This window comes from Scyliorhinus torazame, chromosome 2, assembly GCF_047496885.1.
Source record: "Scyliorhinus torazame isolate Kashiwa2021f chromosome 2, sScyTor2.1, whole genome shotgun sequence".
NCBI lineage: Eukaryota > Metazoa > Chordata > Chondrichthyes > Carcharhiniformes > Scyliorhinidae > Scyliorhinus > Scyliorhinus torazame.
This window is the reverse complement of record NC_092708.1, coordinates 98,371,081-98,390,472: the sequence shown is the minus strand read 5'-3', so window position 1 is coordinate 98,390,472 and position 19,392 is coordinate 98,371,081. Positions and strand designations below refer to the sequence as shown.

At 50.4% G+C, this 19,392-nt stretch overlaps 1 protein-coding gene across 1 annotated transcript in view; it reads right to left on the bottom strand.

The window, feature by feature from the left end:
- Positions 1 to 19,392, bottom strand: part of ly75 (lymphocyte antigen 75) — a 228,516-nt gene that overhangs the window by 41,062 nt on the left and 168,062 nt on the right. The window contains exons 26-29 of the mRNA XM_072474567.1: positions 18,468 to 18,636; positions 17,394 to 17,561; positions 16,460 to 16,576; positions 12,272 to 12,469 (exon numbers count right to left, since the gene is read on the bottom strand). Of these exons, the coding sequence (XP_072330668.1) occupies positions 12,272 to 12,469; positions 16,460 to 16,576; positions 17,394 to 17,561; positions 18,468 to 18,636 (652 nt within the window). The remainder of the gene's footprint in view (positions 1 to 12,271; positions 12,470 to 16,459; positions 16,577 to 17,393; positions 17,562 to 18,467; positions 18,637 to 19,392) is intronic.

The following is a 19,392-nucleotide window of genomic DNA, read 5'->3' as shown; positions in this document are numbered from 1 at the left end:
CAGAATGTGGATGGAGCTGAGCTCTGGCTCTGCTTTTTAGTTTCACTTTGAGAAAAGCTTGGGTGTGACTGTCTTTGGTTTCGTTTTTCAGTGTGTTGCAGCTGAAGGCAGCCATAGCAGCTGTACTGTTGAGCTCTCTGTCATGAAGGACTATCTCTTGATCATTTGGTGAATTCAGAAGGATTACAAATGTTTTCAGTAGTGACTGTAAACTCTGATGTGCTTCTGTTTAAAGGTTTGTTACGTCTTTTGGGTGTAAAAGGACAGCATACAGGTTACTTAGTGTTGTATTCTTTGGGGGTTATCTTTGAATAAATGGTTGCTAAGATATTCACTGTTTGTTTTAAAAATGTTAACTTGAGTTCATAGAATAAACATTGTTTTGCTTTAAAAAATAACTTTTCCCTTTCTGAAGTACCACACCTGTAGAGTGGGCCATGTGCTCCCCATACCACAATCTATTAAAAGTTGTGGGTCAGGTGAACTCCATGATACACTTTGGGAATGTCTCAACCCTGGCCCATAACAGTGCAAACTCCACACAGACAGTGACCCAACATGGGTCCCAGCCGCTGTGAAGGAACAGTGCTAACCACTGTGCTGCTGTGCCGCTCCTAAGTTGTTCTAAAACCGTTCACATTTTTTTAACCCTTCCTCCACCAACCCCTCACAAACGCAGGAGCATTGTTAGAGATTATTAGGCATAATAATGTTGCTTAGCATATGGAGTAGGCATTGCTGGGCTCAATTTTCTTTTTTTGTTTTTTGAATGCTCAGAAGAAAACAAATCAAAAGTTTGATAAGGAAAAGAGGGTACAAAAGAGGAGAGAAGATTATATTAGAACCAGACTGTTCCCTTTGGCCCAAGGGACAGGCACCTTCTGATTTTCTACACTTATTATTTTAGTTTACAATTGAAAAAGACTCAAGATTTTGAAAATGTTGACAGTTCTGACCTTGGCAACGATAATATTTGTTGGATAATTCTGCGTATCAAAATATCTCGAGAGTACGTTCAGGAACAAAGGTATTTACTTTTAGGCTTTTAAATGTGATTTACGTACAAATTAAATTTGAGTGGAGGGTCTCCCTGATTGCCTCAGTTACGAGAGGATAAGGAAATTTCAGCTCCTATATCTCAGGAACCTGCTATGAAAACTGTACTGGTAGGACATCAAGCACATATACTCCTTCAAAGCCTCTGAAAAGGTACAGCAGATGGCTGGGCTGACAGTGCACCCCCTTTGCAGCAACACCAGCAATCACTGCTTGTGACCCTGGATGCAAATCAGCAGTCAGGCTTGTAGTGGTGACATTAACACCTCAAGTAACAAAACATACAGAGAAAACGGGGAAGACGGGAGGGCCGCAGAGGCGGAAATGCGCAGAAGCGGAACGAGACGACAACGGCAGCGAACTCCGTCTGGGAGAAGCAAGGGACGACAACACCACGAACAGTATGTAAATAATTTTGTCAAGTGTACAGAGCTGCTGCTGTTGAGCGGGGGCATAATACTGTCCGATGGCTTCTCAGGGAAAATTAAAACGTCAGCAGCAGCAGCGACCCGTAGGGGAGTGGGGGCGGGGGGAGTGCTCCGTTGGGAGGGTGTGGGAAGACTGAGGCGCGTGGGGTCACATGTAGTCAATTGCTATTGTATATTCTCTTTTTGCACTGTGTTAATGTTCACTCTGTTTTGCTGTGTTAGGATTATTACTATTTATTATGAAAAACTTTGCAAAACTTTAATTAAAAAAATATTTATTAAAAAAAAGTAACAAAACATCCATATCAACAAACACCAAATTCCAAATATTCTCTTTAGTATTTGTAGGAGACTAAAGATATTACATCCCAGCGAGGCCTAGCCTATTATAGACCTGAATCTTTTGTCTGTGAGGCGGGCGCCTTGAAGCAGACGTGCTATGCGTTCACGGCCACGGTCGGCCTGCAGCGCAATTTCACGAAGGCTGGTCAATTAACGGCCACCCAGCGTGAAGCGCACTCTGAAACGCTGAGCGCTGCCGGGGATGGGAGGGGTGGTGCCAAGAAAAGGGAGGGTGCAGGCTGGCATTTCTAATGTTCTCCCTCAGGGGGACAGCCATTGCGGGACTGTCTCAGACAGCTGCTGACCCGTGAAAAACAAATATGGGGGGGGGGTGGGGTGCAGGGAGGGATGATTTTGCAACAGCAATACAAATCCCTGGCTAGTTCACATCTAGAGCTAGGGAGGTGCGAGACCTGGGGGTAGGTTTGTGATGGTGAGTGGGGTTTTAATGTGGGCATTGGTGGTTCTAGTGATTGTATACGCGCCCAACTGGGACAACGCGGACTTTAAGAAGTGTCCATCCCGGACATGGATTCCCATCAGTTGACATAGAAAATAGAAGCAGGAGGCGGCCATTCGGCCCTTCCGGCCTACTCCTCCATTTATTATGATCATGGCTGATCGTCAAGTTCAATACCCTGATCCCGCCTCCCCCCAAATCACTTGATCTCTTTTGCCCCTCAGAGCTATATCTAATTTGTTGATTATGGGGGCGATTTTAATTGTGTATTGGATCCTAGGGTGAATAGATCAAGTCCCAAGTCAATGAGATGGTGAGGGAGTTGGGGGTATTTATGGATTAGGTGGGGGGGCTGGAGCCGTGGAGGTTTAGGCAGAGAGGGAATACTTCTTCCTGCATGTTGATTGGGTATACTCCTGCATCGATTTCTTTGTGGTGGGAAAGGTGTCGTTGTCAGGGCTCGTGTTTTACTGAACCATTTGAAAATTTTCCTTCGTAAAAGCAGGCTATTTCGGTTGAATGAGCCTATTTTCGGGTTCATATGAGGAGAGCCACCTGATGTACGACTTCTCAGTACATCCCCATCACCGGAGGTCGATTACTGACTGCGATTTAACTGCCTATTTACAATTTTTTACACTGGGGTCTTTGCATCTTCTGGTCCCGGCTCCAGTTTCAATCTAGTGACGAACAGTGTCAGAAGGCCAAGTGGCAAAGGGTAATTCCAGCGAGGCCATGCCCCTTTTTTTTGTGTCATGATCTAAAGATATGGCCGTTAAGGTCCATCTTCAGTTCATTGACTCGCACAGATTATAAATGGACATGTTAGCTTCTGAAACACACACATTGCTTCAACAATGCTGACCTCCATCATCACCTCAGGAATGCTCAGTCCCCTCATCCCGATCAATGGTCATTCTCCCTTCCGGAATTTATCCAGGTCGGAGGAAGACTTCCACAAAACATGGGAGCCATTCACTCAGTTGTTCCAAAATCTGTTTGCAGCCAACAGCCAGTAAACCAGAGGCAGCTAAAAGCCACAGCACAATAACAAATGCCAATGAAAGGGGAAGTGGGGAGGAGGGGTCGCGGCGGAACAAAGAAGCATAGAGCCCAACCAAGATCAGCAAATAACAAAATACACGGAGTCATGCCAATCATACAGGAACAAAATATAGGAACTGAAGAGGAAAGAGGGCACGCCAGGCGACTCGAAAGGAAGTGGGGGGGGGGGGTGGTTGAGAAGAGAGGGGGTGGGGGGACGGAAATGGGGAACCCGGCTGGGAATAAGCGCCCACTGGAGAACGCAAAACAAGAAGCCATAACTGATGTAAGTAGCAAAAGACAACGGATGTGTCGTAATACCAGGTATTGCAGTACCTGAGAGGTGGATGATCATTGGCTAGACCTAGGAGTCTACCATTGGCTAACGTACATAGCTCCGCCCAGAGAGGCGGGGTATAAGAACCAATGCCGTCCCAGCAGCCTTCACTTTCTGTATCGAAGCTGCTGGGTACAGTTCTAGCTGATTAAAGCCTATTAGTTATGACTCACCTTGTCTCGAGAGTAACTAATTGTGCATCAATTTAATCAGCTATTACTTCTGAAAGGATGGATCTCCGCATCAAGCCGGAGTGCCTTTAGCTCAGCCCCCACGCAGACAACTCCGCTGCTATTTTCAAGCATTGGCTGGCGTGTTTTAAGGGCTACCTTGACACGGCCGCCGACACCCCCACGGAAAGGCAGAAAATGCACCTTCTACACTCGCAGGTCAGTCCTGCAATCTACCCTCTGATCAAAGAGGCGGCGAACTATGCTGCAGCTATGGAGCTGCTAGAAGGAAATTACATCCGTCCTCTGAACCAGGTCTACGCCCATCACCTGCTGGCAACTAGAAGGCAGAGCCCAGAAGAAACACTGGAAGACTTCTATCGGGCACTACTAGTGCTGGGCCGAAACTGTGGCTGCCCAGCAGTTACGGGGAACGAGCGCACGGAACTTTTAATTCGGGATGCTTTTGTGGCAGGTATGACTTCCCCCGACATCCGCCGAAGGCTCCTTGAAATGGACACACTGGGCCTCACTGAGACACGGGCCCTGGCAGGGTCCATGGACGTTGCGTACAAAAACGCACTGGCTTTTGCTCCCAGACGCACGGCACCCCCCTGGGCTGCATGGCACCCCGTCGTGGCAGCCCCCCAGACTTTCCCGCTAACCCCGCAGGCCTGTGCGGCAAGACGGCCCGTTTTCACTGCCAGCTATCGCTGCTTCTTCTGCGGTCAGGCGAATCATCCCCATGCGCGCTGCCCGGCCCGCACCGCCACCTGCAAATGGTGCGGCAAGAAAGGCCACTATGTCGCTGTCTGCCAGGCCCGCGCCATGGCCGCGGTCTCCAGCGACTATCGGCAGACTTTCTTTCAGGTCCCGGCCGTCCAAGGCCCACCGCCGCCCTTCTATCCCCAGGCAGTGTGCGACCCACGGGCGTGGCCATTTTGCCCCCCCCCGGCCACCACGCTGGATGGGTGGGTGCCACCATTTTGTCCCTCGCCGCTGCCATCTTCGGCATCCCCGGACTCCATTTGCGACCCGCGGCTGACGCCATCTTGGATGGTCCTCAAGCCCCTAGCACAGCCGACTACACGCTGCCCGACCAGATCTCCCCCTTGCGCAATGCAAGGTTTTCTCCACGGTGGATCTCAAGTCTGCCTACCAGCAGCTACCCCGCCGTAATGGAGACCGCCAGTACACTGCCTTCGAAGCGGATGGGCGGCTCTATCACTTTTTAAGGGTTTCCTTCGGTGTCACGAACGGGGTCTCGGTCTTCCAATGTGAGATGGACCGAATGGTTGACCGGTACGGCTTACACACAACGTTCCTATATCTTGATAACGTCACCATTTGTGGCCATGACCAGCAGGACTGTAGCGCACAATGACTTACGAGAGAGACGAATAGAGATGAAGTCGATGAGGCTTTATTAAGCGTGACTTGTTCCCCGCAGTTCAGCAACAGACTGGAGCGGCGGGGAGAAGCCCGGGTTCTTATACTCCGCCTTCAGGGCAGAGCTAGGGGTCAACAGCCAACCAGGACCCGGGATCTGTCAGCCAATAGCATCACGGCTTCACAGTCCCACATGACCCCTAATACATACTACCACATTCACCCCTTGTTAAAAATGAACCCGGCGGGGTGGTGGTTCACATGGTGGTAGGGGTTTACAAGGCTGGTCCTGGCATGTCATTACAATCTTAGCCCTACACTGGGCTATGTACAGGGTTTGTGAACTATTTACAATATTCGTAAGAGGAAAAGAACATTTTCGTTACAGTCCAACAACATTCTTGTGTTACACCGATGCCACGAGTCGAGCGGGCGGTCTGGTCTTCCTTGTCGATCGCCTCAGCCCCGGTGGCGGTGCAGGTGCTTGTTCCAGCATTGTCGTATCCGGGAGCTTTTCGGTGTCTGTTTCTGTTTCACTCCTGGTCGGACACGGGAAGAGGGCCGATCCTCCCGGGAAGGGGGCGGACGCGGGGTGCGCCGGTGGCATGGAGGGGGTGATCGGTGTCGGGGGGGTGTACGTGCTGCCAGCGGGCGTAAGGTCTTGCAGGGAGACCGTGTCCTGTCGGCCGTCGGGATACGCCACGTAGGCGTACTGCGGGTTCGCGTGGAGGAGGTGAACCCTCTCGACCAACGGGTCCGACTTGTGCGCCCGCACATGTTTCCGGAGCAAGATGGGTCCTGGGGCCGCCAGCCAGGTCAGCAGCGACGTTCCGGAGGAGGACTTCCTGGGGAAGACAAGGAGGCGCTCATGAGGCGTTTGGTTAGTGGTGGTACACAGCAGCGACCGGATGGAGTGGAGAGCGTCCGGGAGGACCTCCTGCCACCGTGAAACTGGGAGATCCCTGGACCGTAGGGCCAGTAGGACGGTCTTCCAGACCGTGCCGTTCTCCCTCTCTACTTGCCCGTTCCCCCGGGGGTTGTAGCTGGTCGTCCTGCTCGAGGCTATACCCTTGCTGAGCAGGAACTGGCGCAGCTCGTCACTCATGAAGGAGGACCCCCTGTCGCTATGGACGTGTGCGGGGCAACCGAACAGTGTGAATATGGTGCTAAGGGCTTTAATGACTGTGGCCGCTGTCATGTCGGGGCAGGGGATGGCGAAAGGGAAACGGGAGTACTCGTCCACCACGTTCAGGAAGCATGTGTTGCGGTCGGTGGAGGGGAGGGGCCCTTTGAAATCCAGACTGAGGCGTTCAAAGGGGCGGGAAGCCTTGATCAGGTGTGCTCTATCCGGCCTGAAAAAGTGCGGTTTGCACTCTGCGCAGATGTGGCAGTTCCTGGTGACTGTACGGACCTCCTCCACAGAGTAGGGGAGGTTGCGGGACTTTATAAAATGGTAGAACCGAGTGACCCCCGGGTGGCAGAGGTCCTCGTGGAGGGCTTGGAGACGGTCTATTTGTGCGTTGGCACATGTGCCGCGGGATAGGGCATCGGACGGCTCGTTCAGCTTTCCGGGACGGTACAAGATCTCGTAGTTGAAGGTGGAGAGCTCGATCCTCCACCTTAAGATTTTGTCATTTTTAATTTTGCCCCGCTGTGCATTATTGAACATGAAAGCTACCGACCGTTGGTCCGTGAGGAGAGTGAATCTCCTGCCGGCCAGGTAATGCCTCCAATGTCGCACAGCTTCCACTATGGCTTGGGCTTCCTTTTCCACTGAGGAGTGGCGGATTTCTGAGGCGTGGAGGGTTCGGGAGAAGAAGGCCACGGGTCTGCCCGCTTGGTTAAGGGTGGCCGCTAGAGCTACATCGGAGGCGTCGCTCTCGACCTGGAAGGGGAGGGACTCGTCGATGGTGCGCATCGTGGCCTTTGCGATGTCCGCTTTGATGGGGCTGAAGGCCTGGCGAGCCTCTGTCGACAGGGGGAAGGTAGTAGTCTGTATTAGTGGGCGGGCCTTGTCTGCATACTGGGGGACCCACTGGGCGTAATATGAAAAGAACCCCAGGCAGCGTTTCAGGGCTTTGGAGCAGTGGGGGAGGGGAAATTCCATGAGGGGGCGCATGCGTTCGGGGTCGGGGCCTATTATCCCATTGCGTACTACGTATCCCAGGATGGCCAGCCGGTTTGTGCTAAACACGCACTTTTCCTCGTTGTATGTGAGGTTCAAGGCGTTAGCGGTCTGGAGGAATTTTTGGAGGTTGGCGTCGTGGTCCTGCTGATCATGGCCGCAGATGGTTACGTTGTCGAGACACGGGAACGTGGCCTGCAACCCGTGTTGATCAACCATTCAGTCCATCTCCCGTTGGAAGACCGAAACCCCGTTTGTGACGCCAAATGGGACCCTTAGGAAGTGGTATAGACGCCCGTCTGCCTCGAAGGCTGTGTACTTGCGGTCACCTGGGCGGATGGGGAGCTGGTGGCAGGCGGACTTGAGGTCCACGGTGGAGAAAACCTTATATTGGGCAATCCGATTTACCATGTCGGATATGCGGGGGAGAGGGTACGCATCTAGCTGTGTGTACCTGTTGATGGTCTGGCTATAGTCTATGACCATCCTTTGCTTCTCCCTGGTCTTTACTACTACCACCTGTGCTCTCCAGGGACTATTGCTGGCCTGGATTATGCCTTCCTTCAGCAACCGCTGGACTTCGGACCGAATAAATATCCGGTCCTGGGTGCTGTACCGTCTGCTCCTAGTGGCGACGGGTTTGTAATCCGGGGTGAGGTTTGCAAACAAGGATGGCGGTTCAAGTTTGAGGGTTGCGAGGCCGCAGATAGTGAGTGGGGGTATTGGGCCGCCGAATTGAAACGTTAGGCTCTGCAGGTTGCACTGGAAATCTAATCCCAGTAATGTGGGCGCGCAGAGTTGGGGAAGGACGTAGAGCCTGTAGTTTTTAAACTCCCTCCCTTGCACCGTCAGGGTCACTATGCAGAACCCTTTGATCTCTACGGAGTGGGATCCTGCAGCTAGGGAAATCTTTTGCGTACTGGGACGGATGGTCAAAAAACAGCGTCTTACCGTGTCGGGTTGAATGAAGCTTTCGGTGCTCCCGGAGTCGATCAGGCATGGTGCCTCGTGTCTCTGTTGATCAGCACCGTTGTTGTCGTCGTCTGGAGCGTTCGGGGCCGTGCTTGATCCAGCGTCACCGAGGCCAGATGTGGTCGTAGTGTCTCAGCGCCTTCTTCGGACCCCGTGGAGCCGTCGATGCTGGGGTCCTTTGTTGTCATCCAAGATGGCGGCGTCCATGAATCGCACGCGGCCGGGGGTGGACAAAATGGCCTCCCCCACGGATCGCACGTGGTCGGGGGTGGACAAAATGGCCGCCCCCATGCATCGCACATGGCTGGGGGGGTCACAAGATGGCGGCGCCCGTCCTCCCCTCTTGGTGGCCGGGACCCAAAATGGCGGCGCCCGCGTGTCGCACATGGGGCGCTGGGGGGGTTGGGGAGCGTTTGGGATGCGCTGGACTCTTTCTTCTCCGGGGACAGCGGCGACCCCCCGGGACCGGCACACAGCCGCAAAATGGCCCTTTTTGCCGCAGCTCTTGCAAAACGCTGCGCGGGTCGGGCAGCGCTGCCGGGGGTGTTTCACCTGCCCGCAGAAATAGCAGCGGGCCCCCCCCGGGATGATCTGGCGTCTTTACCGCGCAAGCCTGTGAGGGGGGGGGGGTTTGTCGCGACGGGGGTCCACGGAGCCCAAGGGGCTGCCGCGCGGTCGGGGCCGTAGGCGCGGGCGTTTTGCGAGGCCACATCTAGGGAAGCTGCGATGGCCCGTGCCTCTGAGAGTCCTAGCGACTCTTTTTCTAAAAGTCTTTGGCGGATTTGGGGAGAGTTCATCCCTGCCACAAACGCATCGCGAATTAATATGTCCGTGTGTTCAGTCGCGTTTACCGGCGGGCAGCTGCAGCCCCGTCCCAAAATTAGCAGCGCGGCGTAGAACTCCTCTAACGATTCTCCGGGACTTTGCCGTCTCGTTGCGAGTTGGTAGCGTGCGTAGACCTGGTTCACTGGGCGAACGTAGACGCTCTTTAGTGCTGCGAGCGCCGTCGGGAAATCCTCTGCGTCTTCTATGAGAGGGTAAATTTCCGGGCTTACCCTTGAGTGCAGGACCTGCAGTTTCTTGTCTTCTGTGATCTGGCCGGGGGCCGTTCGGAGGTAGCCTTCGAAACAAGCTTGCCAGTGTTTAAAAACTGCTGCTGAGTTCACTGCGTGGGGGCTGATCCGCAGGCATTCCGGGGCGATCCTGAGCTTAATAGTCCTTTAAGCACGCTTAATAAATTGTAGCGCACAATGACTTACGAGAGAGGCGAATAGTGATGAAGTCAATGAGGCTTTATTAAGCGTGACTTGTTCCCCGCAGTTCAGCAACAGACTGGAGCGGCGGGGAGAAGCCCGGGTTCTTATACTCCGCCTTCAGGGCGGAGCTAGCGGTCAACAGCCAACCAGGACCCGGGATCTGTCAACCAATAGCATCACGGCTTCACAGTCCCACAGGACCCCTAATACATACTACCACAAGGACCACGACACCAACCTCCAAAAAGTTCTCCAGACCACGAATATCCTTAATCTGACCTACAATAGGGATAAATGCGTGTTTAGCACCGACCGTCTAGCCATCCTAGGCTACGTAGTGAGAAGTGGAGTCATAGGCCCCAACCCTGAACGCATGCGTCCCCTCATGGAGTTCCCCCTCCCTCACTGCCCCAAGGCCCTAAAGCGCTGCCTCGGCTTCTTTAGCTATTATGCACAATGGGTCCCTAATTACGCCGACAAGGCTCGACCCCTGATCCAGTCCACAGCCTTCCCCCTGTCGACGGAGGCCCGCCAGGCCTTCTGCCGCATCAAAGCGGACATCGCAAAAGCCACGATGCGCGCCATCGACGAGTCCTTCCCCTTCCAGGTCGAGAGCGACGCGTCCGACGTAGCTCTGGCGGCCACCCTCAACCAAGCGGGCAGGCCCGTGGCTTTCTTCTCCCGCACTCTCCATGCTTCCGAAATTCGTCACTCCTCGGTCGAAAAGGAGGCCCAGGCCATAGTAGAAGCTGTGCGACACTGGAGGCATTACCTGGCCGGCAGGAGATTCACTCTCCCACGGACCAATGGTCGATGGCCTTCATGTTCGATAATGCGCAGCGGGGCAAGATTAAGAACGACAAGATCTTGCAGTGGAGGATAGAACTCTCCACCTACAATTACGAGATCTTGTACCGTCCCGGGAAGCTGAACGAGCCTCCTGATGCCCTGTCCCGCGGCACTTGTGCCACCACGCAAGTGGACCGCCTCCGAGCCCTTCACGAGGACCTCTGCCACCCGGGGGTCATTCGTTTCTTTCATTTCATTAAGACCCGCAACCTGCCCTACTCCATCGAGGAGGTCAGGACAGTCACCAGGGACTGCCGAATCTGCGCGGAGTGCAAACCGCACTTCTACCGGCCAGAGGGAGCGCATCTGATAAAGGCTTCCCGTCCCTTTGAACACCTCAGCATGGATTTCAAAGGCCCCCTCCCCTCCACCGACCGCAACACGTATTTCCTGAACGTGATTGACGAATACTCCCGGTTCCCATTCGCCATCCCCTGCCCGGACATGATCGCAACCACCGTCATCAAGGCCCTCCAGGGTATCTTTACACTGTTCGGGTTCCCCGCATACATTCACAGTGATAGGGGGTCCTCCTTTATGAGCGACGAACTGCGTCAATTCCTGCTCAGCAAAGGCATCGCCTCCAGCAGGACGACCAGTTACAACCCCCGGGGAAATGGGCAGGTACAAAGGGAGAACGGAATGGTCTGGAAGACCGTCCTGCTGGCCCTTCGGTCCAGGAATCTCCCAGTCTCCCGATGGCAAGAAGTCCTCCCAGTGGCCCTTCACTCCATCCGGTCACTGCTCTGTACTACCACAAACCAGACACCCCACGAACGTCTCCTTGTTTTCCCCAGGAAGTCCTCCTCCGGGACTTCGCTCCCAACCTGGCTAGCGACACCGGGACCCGTCCTGCTGCGGAAACATGTGAGGGCGCACAAGTCGGACCCGTTGGTCGAGAGGGTCCACCTGCTGCTTGCCAACCCCCAGTATGCCTACGTAGCGTTCCCCGACGGCCGCCAAGACACGGTCTCCCTTCGGGACCTGGCGCCCGCCGGAGCCCCACGCGCACCCGCACCATTGCCCCCACCCTCACCCTCCTCGCAGCACCTGACCGGAGGGTCAGTACTGCCGCCGCCCCTACCCAGCACCGAACAGGCACCGACGCCCCCTACAGGTGCCCCTTCCCATGCCAACGTTTCGCCCCAACAGCGACGCCTCGGGGTGACAAAGCTGCCTGGGAGGAAGACACCACGTTCCCGGAGCCGCAACCGCCGGGGCCCCCACCAGGATCACCGCCGAAGCCCAGACGCTCCAGAAGGACGACTAGTCCCCCCGATCGTCTGATTGTTGCACCACAAACACTTTTTCTGTTACCCTCGACATCACGGTACCTCCATACCTGGTCCTACCATGCAAAAGGCGACAGTAACGCTGGTCATCGCCCCGCTGGGTTCTTTTTAACAGGGAGTGAATGTGGTAATACCAGGTATTGCAGTACCTGAGAGGTGGATGACCATTGGCTAGACCTAGGAGTCTACCATTGGCTAACGTACATAGCTCCGCCCTGAGAGGCGGGGTATAAGAACCAATGCCATCCCAGCAGCCTTCATTTTCTGCATCGAAGCTGCTGGGTACAGTTCTAGCTGATTAAAGCCTATTAGTTATTTTTAATGTGTGTTAACAATTGCCGTTGTCTTGTATAACTTAAAACGCCTTAATAAAAGCATTTAATAAATAAATAAATTGCAGTCAGCAATGTGTGCTCCCGAAAGATCTAGGCCTCTAAGGTTGCCATACAGTAACGTTCAATAAAATGCCTTTTGACATCTGATAATGTATATTAGAAATACTTGTAATCAATACAATTAGCTGTGGTCAAAATATGTTGGCAGTTTCTTACCCATTTCAATCTTACAAGCAAAAATGCTTTGTGATATCAATTGTAACCGTTGCAAATATTGGTCAAACTGATGCCAAAAACCATCCATATCAAGGCCAACTGCTTGCAAACGGGACTGTGTTTTGTGAAATTTGGGTCTTCCAGAGCGCCAGTTTGAATATTGCACATAAGAACCATCGTACCACATCGTATGGTTACCTAAAACAGAGAAAGAAATTACACTATTCCCAGAATTAAAACAAAAATGCGAGAGAAAAAAACAACAATTTTTTAACGCCTTCAATGTAGAATGAAAGAGCATAAGAGATAGCAGCAGGATTAGAGCATGTGGCCTCTTGAGCCTTTTAGCTGTTCAATATAATCATGGCTGATCTTCTGCTTCAATTCCACTTTCCCACCCTCTTCTTCATCCCTCGATTCCCTGAGGAAACCAGTCCAGGATTTTCCGCTCCCGTTCTACTCGAATCAGAAGAAGAAAAACTCTCGAGGGGACCAAATCGTATTTTGTGTCAGCAGGAAGCCTCACTGCAATCACCCCACCCCCCATCAGTGATAATGAAAATCCCAATGTTCAACAACAGGAATACCATTATAATAAATGTGAACGTCATTGTCAGATCTCTATGCCCATCACCCCGCACTCCGATAATCCATTCATGTTGGCGTGAGTGCACCTGGTGGGAAGAACCTATTGGAGGAGCTCCTGAGGGGAGAGGCTGTGCAGTACTTGGGGGTATTCCAATTTAACTTTTGTGCACAGTGGCGGCCTTTAAAAATGGAGTCCTGGAGCGGGATTCACCCCTATCCGCCGGGGCAGGGGGTCCAGGTGGGGCAGAGTGGCGTGAATCACTCTGGCGTCGGGGCGCCCCAAAGGTGCGGAATGGTTGGCGCTCTGCCGGCCGGCGGGAAAGGGGCTTGGCGCCACGCCAACCGACGCAGAAGTGCCACCACCGGCTGGCGCGAGTCAGAGCATGTGCGGGAGCGCCAGCGTGTGCTGTTGTCATCCCCGCACATGCGCAGAGGGATTCGCTTCCGCATCGGGAATGGCGGAGGACCACAGCCTCTGGTGCGGAAGGATAGAGTGCCCCCCCGGCACAGGCCCGCCTGCGGATCGGTGGGCCCCGATCGCGGGCCAGGCCACCGTGGGGGCACCTCCCGGGGCCAGATCCCCCGCGCCCAACCAAGAACCCTGGAGCCCGCCCGTGCCACCAGATCCCACCGGTAAGGGACCTACTCCAATTTACGCCGGCAAGACCGGCAACAGACAGGCGGGACTTCAGCCCATCGCGGGCCGGAGATTTCGGGCAGCCCAGCGTCCATTGAGTCGCGCCGGACCCGGCTATTCTCCGAGGTGGGCGGCGCGACTCACGCCGGGCCGGATTTTGGGGGGCGGGAGAATTAGGAGGACGGCGCGGGCGGGATTTATGCCGGCTCCCGGCGATTCTCCCACCCAGCATTTGGTCGGAGAATCCCGCCCCTGATCTTTTAAGAAACAAAGTTACTGGTGGAGCAGGTTCAACATCGCGGGACTCACACCTTCACGTTTTTTGGGCTATGCTCTGACAATACGCCGGAGAAAGCCGCTGTAGGTGCTGGTTACTTCAACACCGCTCTCCCTGTACACTGCCACATTCTGCGAAGGAATGGTACAATTCCATCCCAAAAATCTCTTTCTTCAAACCTTTAATTTTTTTAAATTACTTTATCAGAGTTACAAAGCCAGAGCTCAGAGTGTGGACAGGGGTAATCCAGCTCCTTGCCTGCTCTAAAAACCAATTCAAATTGAAATTGAATCCAATTCATGGTCCCCACAAGAGAGACATACCAGATCTAAGCATTAACCTGACCTCACCCTCACCTTAGCCAAAAGGCCGAGAAGCGATCTCCCAGCCTTTAATATACTCAATGATGGAGATTCCCTCATTCCTGGGGTAGAGAGTTCTGAACATTCACAACCCTTTAGTTCTCCTCATCTCTGTCCTAAAGAATTGGCCCCGTATACAGGGAACTGTGCTCGTATGGTCAAGATTCTACAGCCAAGAAAACAACCTCAGTGTCTACTTATTAATTTATTTCAGAGCGTTATATGTTTCAAAGAATTATTCTAAATTCCACAGTGTATAATCTCAATTTACTCAGCTTCTCATTCCAATGACCAATCTACAAGAATTTAACATAATAAAATGTCCCAAGGCACTTCACAGGAGCTTTATAAAACCAAATATGACGCTGAGCCACATAATGGGAGATCAGGTCAGATGATGAAAGGCTTAATCAAAGAGGTAGGTTTTAAGTGTCATAAAGGAGGAAATTGAGCTAGAGAGACAAGAGGTGTAGGGAGGGAATTCCGGAGCTTAGTGCTGAAGTAGCTTGAAGGCACAGCTACCAATGGTACAGTGATCAAAGGTCCCGAATTAGATGAGTAGAGATGTCGCAAGGGGTTGTGGGGCTGGAGGAGATTAGAAAGATAGGGAGGGACGAGACCACTGAGGGATTTGTGAAAAAGAATGAGAACTTTTAAAAATCAACACGTTGCTGGACTGGGAGACAAGGTAAATCAGTGAGCACAATGGTGATATGGGCTGCATGGTAGCACAGTTGTTAGCTCCGTTGCTTCACAGCACCAGGGTCCCAGGTTCGATTCCCGCTGTCTGTACGGAGTCTGCACGTTCTCCCTCTGTCTGTGTGGGTTTTGTCCGGGTGCTCCGGTTTCCTCCCCAAAGTTCCGAAATAATTGCTTGTTAGGTGAATTGGACATTCTAAATTCTCCCTCTGTGTACCTGAACAGGTGACATAATATGGTGAATAGGGGATATTCACAGTAACTTTATTGCAGTGTTAATGTAAGCCTACTTGTGACAATAATAAAGATTATTATTATTGATAGGTGAATGGCACTAGGTACGAAATAGGACATGGGTAGCAGAGTTTTGAATGACAAGTTTAAGGCTGGTAGAATTTGGGAGAGCAGCTAGGACTGCATTGGAATAGTCAAGTATAGAGGGAGCAAAAATATGAACCAAGGTTTAAGCAACAAATGAGCTGGGACGGGGGGTTGAATTTTCACTCCTGTGTCAGAAATGCAGAGTTAGGAAGATTCCCAACTCTGCAAACTCAACTTGGGAGGAAGTGCCTCAAATGGTCAGATTTTCATCCTGGCAAGGTGGGTGTGAACTGAAGTTGGGCCCACTACCCTTGACAGAGTTTGGAGGTCACCTCAGGGATGCCAAGTTCTGGGATGGGATGCTTAAAAGGCCCTCCACGGTGCTCTGGGTTTTCGTCCCAGTTGTAAGGAGCAGTAAAACTGAAAACAGTACTCAAGATCTCATCCTTCATAGGCCCCGCACAATCCCCATGCCCCATCGATGCCACTTTATGCCCTCCACCCATCCTACCCCTCACTTTCCACACCACCTATGACCCTTTACCCACACCCACAGTCCCTCATACCTTCCATTCCAACTTCGTGCCAACTTATGCTAACCCATCACCCCATATTCATCCCATAGCCCCTATGCCAACACATGCCAACCCATCGTTATACTCAACATCATAACCCCTATGTCCACTCTTCCACATATTCCTTTCTTGCCATCTGCCAAGTGACGTCAACACGTGACCACCCACCCTTTGCTCTTAGACCTCCTTTGTCAACTCACCAGCATCCAGTATGAGCTAATGTCAGGGGCCATGGTGAGATGGAATAAAGTGCTAAGGTATCTATTACAGATTTCATTATTCAATTCTCATTCAATACATTTAAAATCCCAGCACTTAATCCCCTATAAAAACAAACATTTGTATTCATAGCTTCACAACAAAGACAGCTAATCCCTTTATAACCTCTTCCTTCACACCCACACACACTCTTCTCTGTGCCGTCAATCACACTTTGGACGTGCAGGTCCCCATTTGTGATAATAATAGATTGTGGAACAGTCAAGCAGCATTAATCCTACAATGAGAACCCTCAATGACAAATTAGATTCTAGGTCAGTTTATCATACATTAAATATTTTTGTTTTTAAGAATTGCAATGATAAGCAATCCATCCACCATAGGGGAAGAAAAACTGTCAATATTATATATCCAAAGGTATCTTGAGGAACACACAATCGATCATCAATCCAGGCACCAAGAAAAAAACTGAAACCATATAAACTAGAGTAAGACATTTGCATTACTTACCATTATGTCTAATACTTAGCCACACCCATCTATACAAATAACTGTGAATTACAAGTTGTTCTGTGACAAAGTTGTTCTCTTCTTCACTTCTAATAGTCAAAAGATTGGACCGTGAATCTGTTTGGCAAAAGATATTAACATAAATTATACTTTCCACCTGATTTAAAATGCATGCACACCACAAGGTGAATAAAATGATTTAAAAGGGAAATCTAGGGATTAAAGCAACAGCTGGTTACATTATATTTTTCAGCTCTGCAACTGTACACATTTTTAAAAAAATGTAGAGTACCCAATTACTTTTTTCCAATTAAGGGGCAATTTAGCAAATCCACCTACCATGCACATCTTTGGGTTGTGGGGTAAAACCCATGCAGACACGGAGAGAATGTGCAAACTCCACAGACAGTGACCCAGGGCCAGCATCGAACCCGGGTCTTCAGTGCTGTAGGCAGCAGCGCTAACCAGTTGCCCCTGCAACTGTACACATCAAGACATTTTAAAGCATGTTGCATAAAAAGATTTGAAGATCATATAACCCCTACAGTGCAGAAAGAGGCCATTCAGCCCATTAAGTCTGCACTGGCCCGTGGAAAGGGCCCACGCAGCCACCCTCTGCACGTAACTTAACCTTTTGGATACTAAGGGACAATTTAGCATGGCCAATCCCCCTTAACTACACATCTTTGGGCTGTGGGAGGAAGCCGGAGTACCCGGAGGAAATCCACACAGACATGGGGAGAAAGTGCAAACTCCACACATACAGTCACCCGAGGCCGGAATTGAACCTGGTTCCCTGGAGCTGTGGGGCAGCAGTGCTAACCACTGTGCCACCGTGAACCACTACAAACATGTACAATATGCAGAATTTATTGGCTAGAATTTACAAGCTACAGAATTAAAACTGGCAACAGACATGCAGAATATTTCTCACCTGATTCCTTGCACATGTTGTGAACAGTTCTCTCTTCGAAAATGATATGTGTTTTAGGAGTAAGGAGAAAAGCGTAACAATTATTTCTGAACGGTATCCATAATGATCCTTGAAGCTTATGGGGGCACCTCATGGTTTCAACATCAGGCTTTTCGGGTACTAACTCTTCTGCAAAATTGAAATATATATTTTAAAATATGCAATTTACTGGTTTCTTTCTGGGTAGATCATACAAGAAGCAGGCACAACAAAATTATTGCACAAATACTTCTCCTCCTAAGCACAGAATTCAAAATCCAGGTCTTGCTTTACAAATCTCTCTGTAGCCTCACTCACCCTTACCACTGCAGCAACCTCTGTCAGCCCCAAGTCCCATCGCAAACCGTTTGATCTTCTGATTCAGGTTCCTATACAAGTCAACTTCCAGCTGGAACCCCCTCCCTAAACCCTTCTGCTTTGTTACTTTTGTCTACATTTCCAAAATCTTTTTGACTAGACCTCATCATCCATCCTAAATTTGTTGTTCCACTTCTTCTCTGTGATGTGTCTCACGGCAGTTTAATTGTTTGTTGCTGCCAGTCCCACAAAAGTTTACAAAACTTGCATTCATGTAGCATGCTTTATATCCTCAGGTTGTCTCAAAGTGCTTTACAACCATTAAGCAATTTAGTTATCGTTGGAATATAGGGACAAATGGCAACTAAAGTCTGAAGAGTAAGATCCCCAGAACAGCCGAGAAGGAAATGATCAGATAATTGGTTTCTGTGGGGTTGGTTGGTGAAAAATGTTAGCAATAATTTTTTTTTTTTTCAAATTTCTTTTAAATAAATTTAGAGTACCCAATTCATTTTTTCCAATTAAGGGGCAATTTTAGCGTGGCCAATCCACCTACCTTACTTGTTAGCTATAAATGAGAACTCCGAACTCCCCTTCTCTTCTTTGAATACGGTTACAGAATAATTTACATCCACCCAAGAGGATAACTTGTCTCATGTCACATCTGAAAGACAGCACTTCTAGGAGCCCCTCAAATTATAAATGTAGCAAATATTTTGAATCAGGTGAGATATTTACTTTGTTGAAAATAGCAAACAGCTCCTTCTAAAACTGAATCGCAGCCCAAGGTTCTCCAGAACCCATCAACATCCATGTACACACAATTGTCAGTCGGTGCAGAATCATCTCTGCTCCAGTGACTAAATATTGTGTGTTCTCCATCTGACCAGCGAAAGTGTAATCCATCCTGATTTTGAAAACAGAACAAAACGTTACATTGCACATCACAAACTAACAGATATTAAACACATGCACTTAGAGACAACAGAAGAGATCAGGAATTCACATGTATGCAGTAGTTTACTTGTCATTTTCCACAATTCTCAAAATGCAAACTTCAAGGTTCACTAAACAGCATAGAATAAATTAACCAAATCTAGGCCTTCAACATGGAGCATGTATTTGACAGAATATGGACTGGAAAATTGTGACTACAGCCTTGTAACCTTAGAAGCAAGCACTGTCCCTTTGATGGCAGCTGCTTCCGTTTCTGAAGGAGCTGTTTGCCATGTTCAACCGGGAATTCATAACAGGGAACAAACAAATGGCTGAGGAACTAAATTTGTATTTTGCTTCTGTCTTCACAAAGGAAGACATGAATAATGTACTGGAAGTTCTGACAAGCACAAGTTTTAGTGAGGAGCTGAAGGAAATTATTATTAGAAAATAAATGGTTTGGGGGAAATTAATGGGATTGAAGGCAGATAAATCACCAGTACCTGATAATCTGCAACCCAGAGTACTTAAGGAATTGGCCCTAGAAATAGTAGATCCATTGGTGACCATTTTCCAAAAAACATTGGACTCTGGAATGGTTCCTACAGATTGGAAGGTAGCGAATGTAACCCCGCTATTCAAAACGTGAGGTACAGAGAAAACAGGGAACTATAGATCAGTGAGTGTACTGTCAGTGGTAGGGAAGTTGCTGGAGTCCATTATCAAG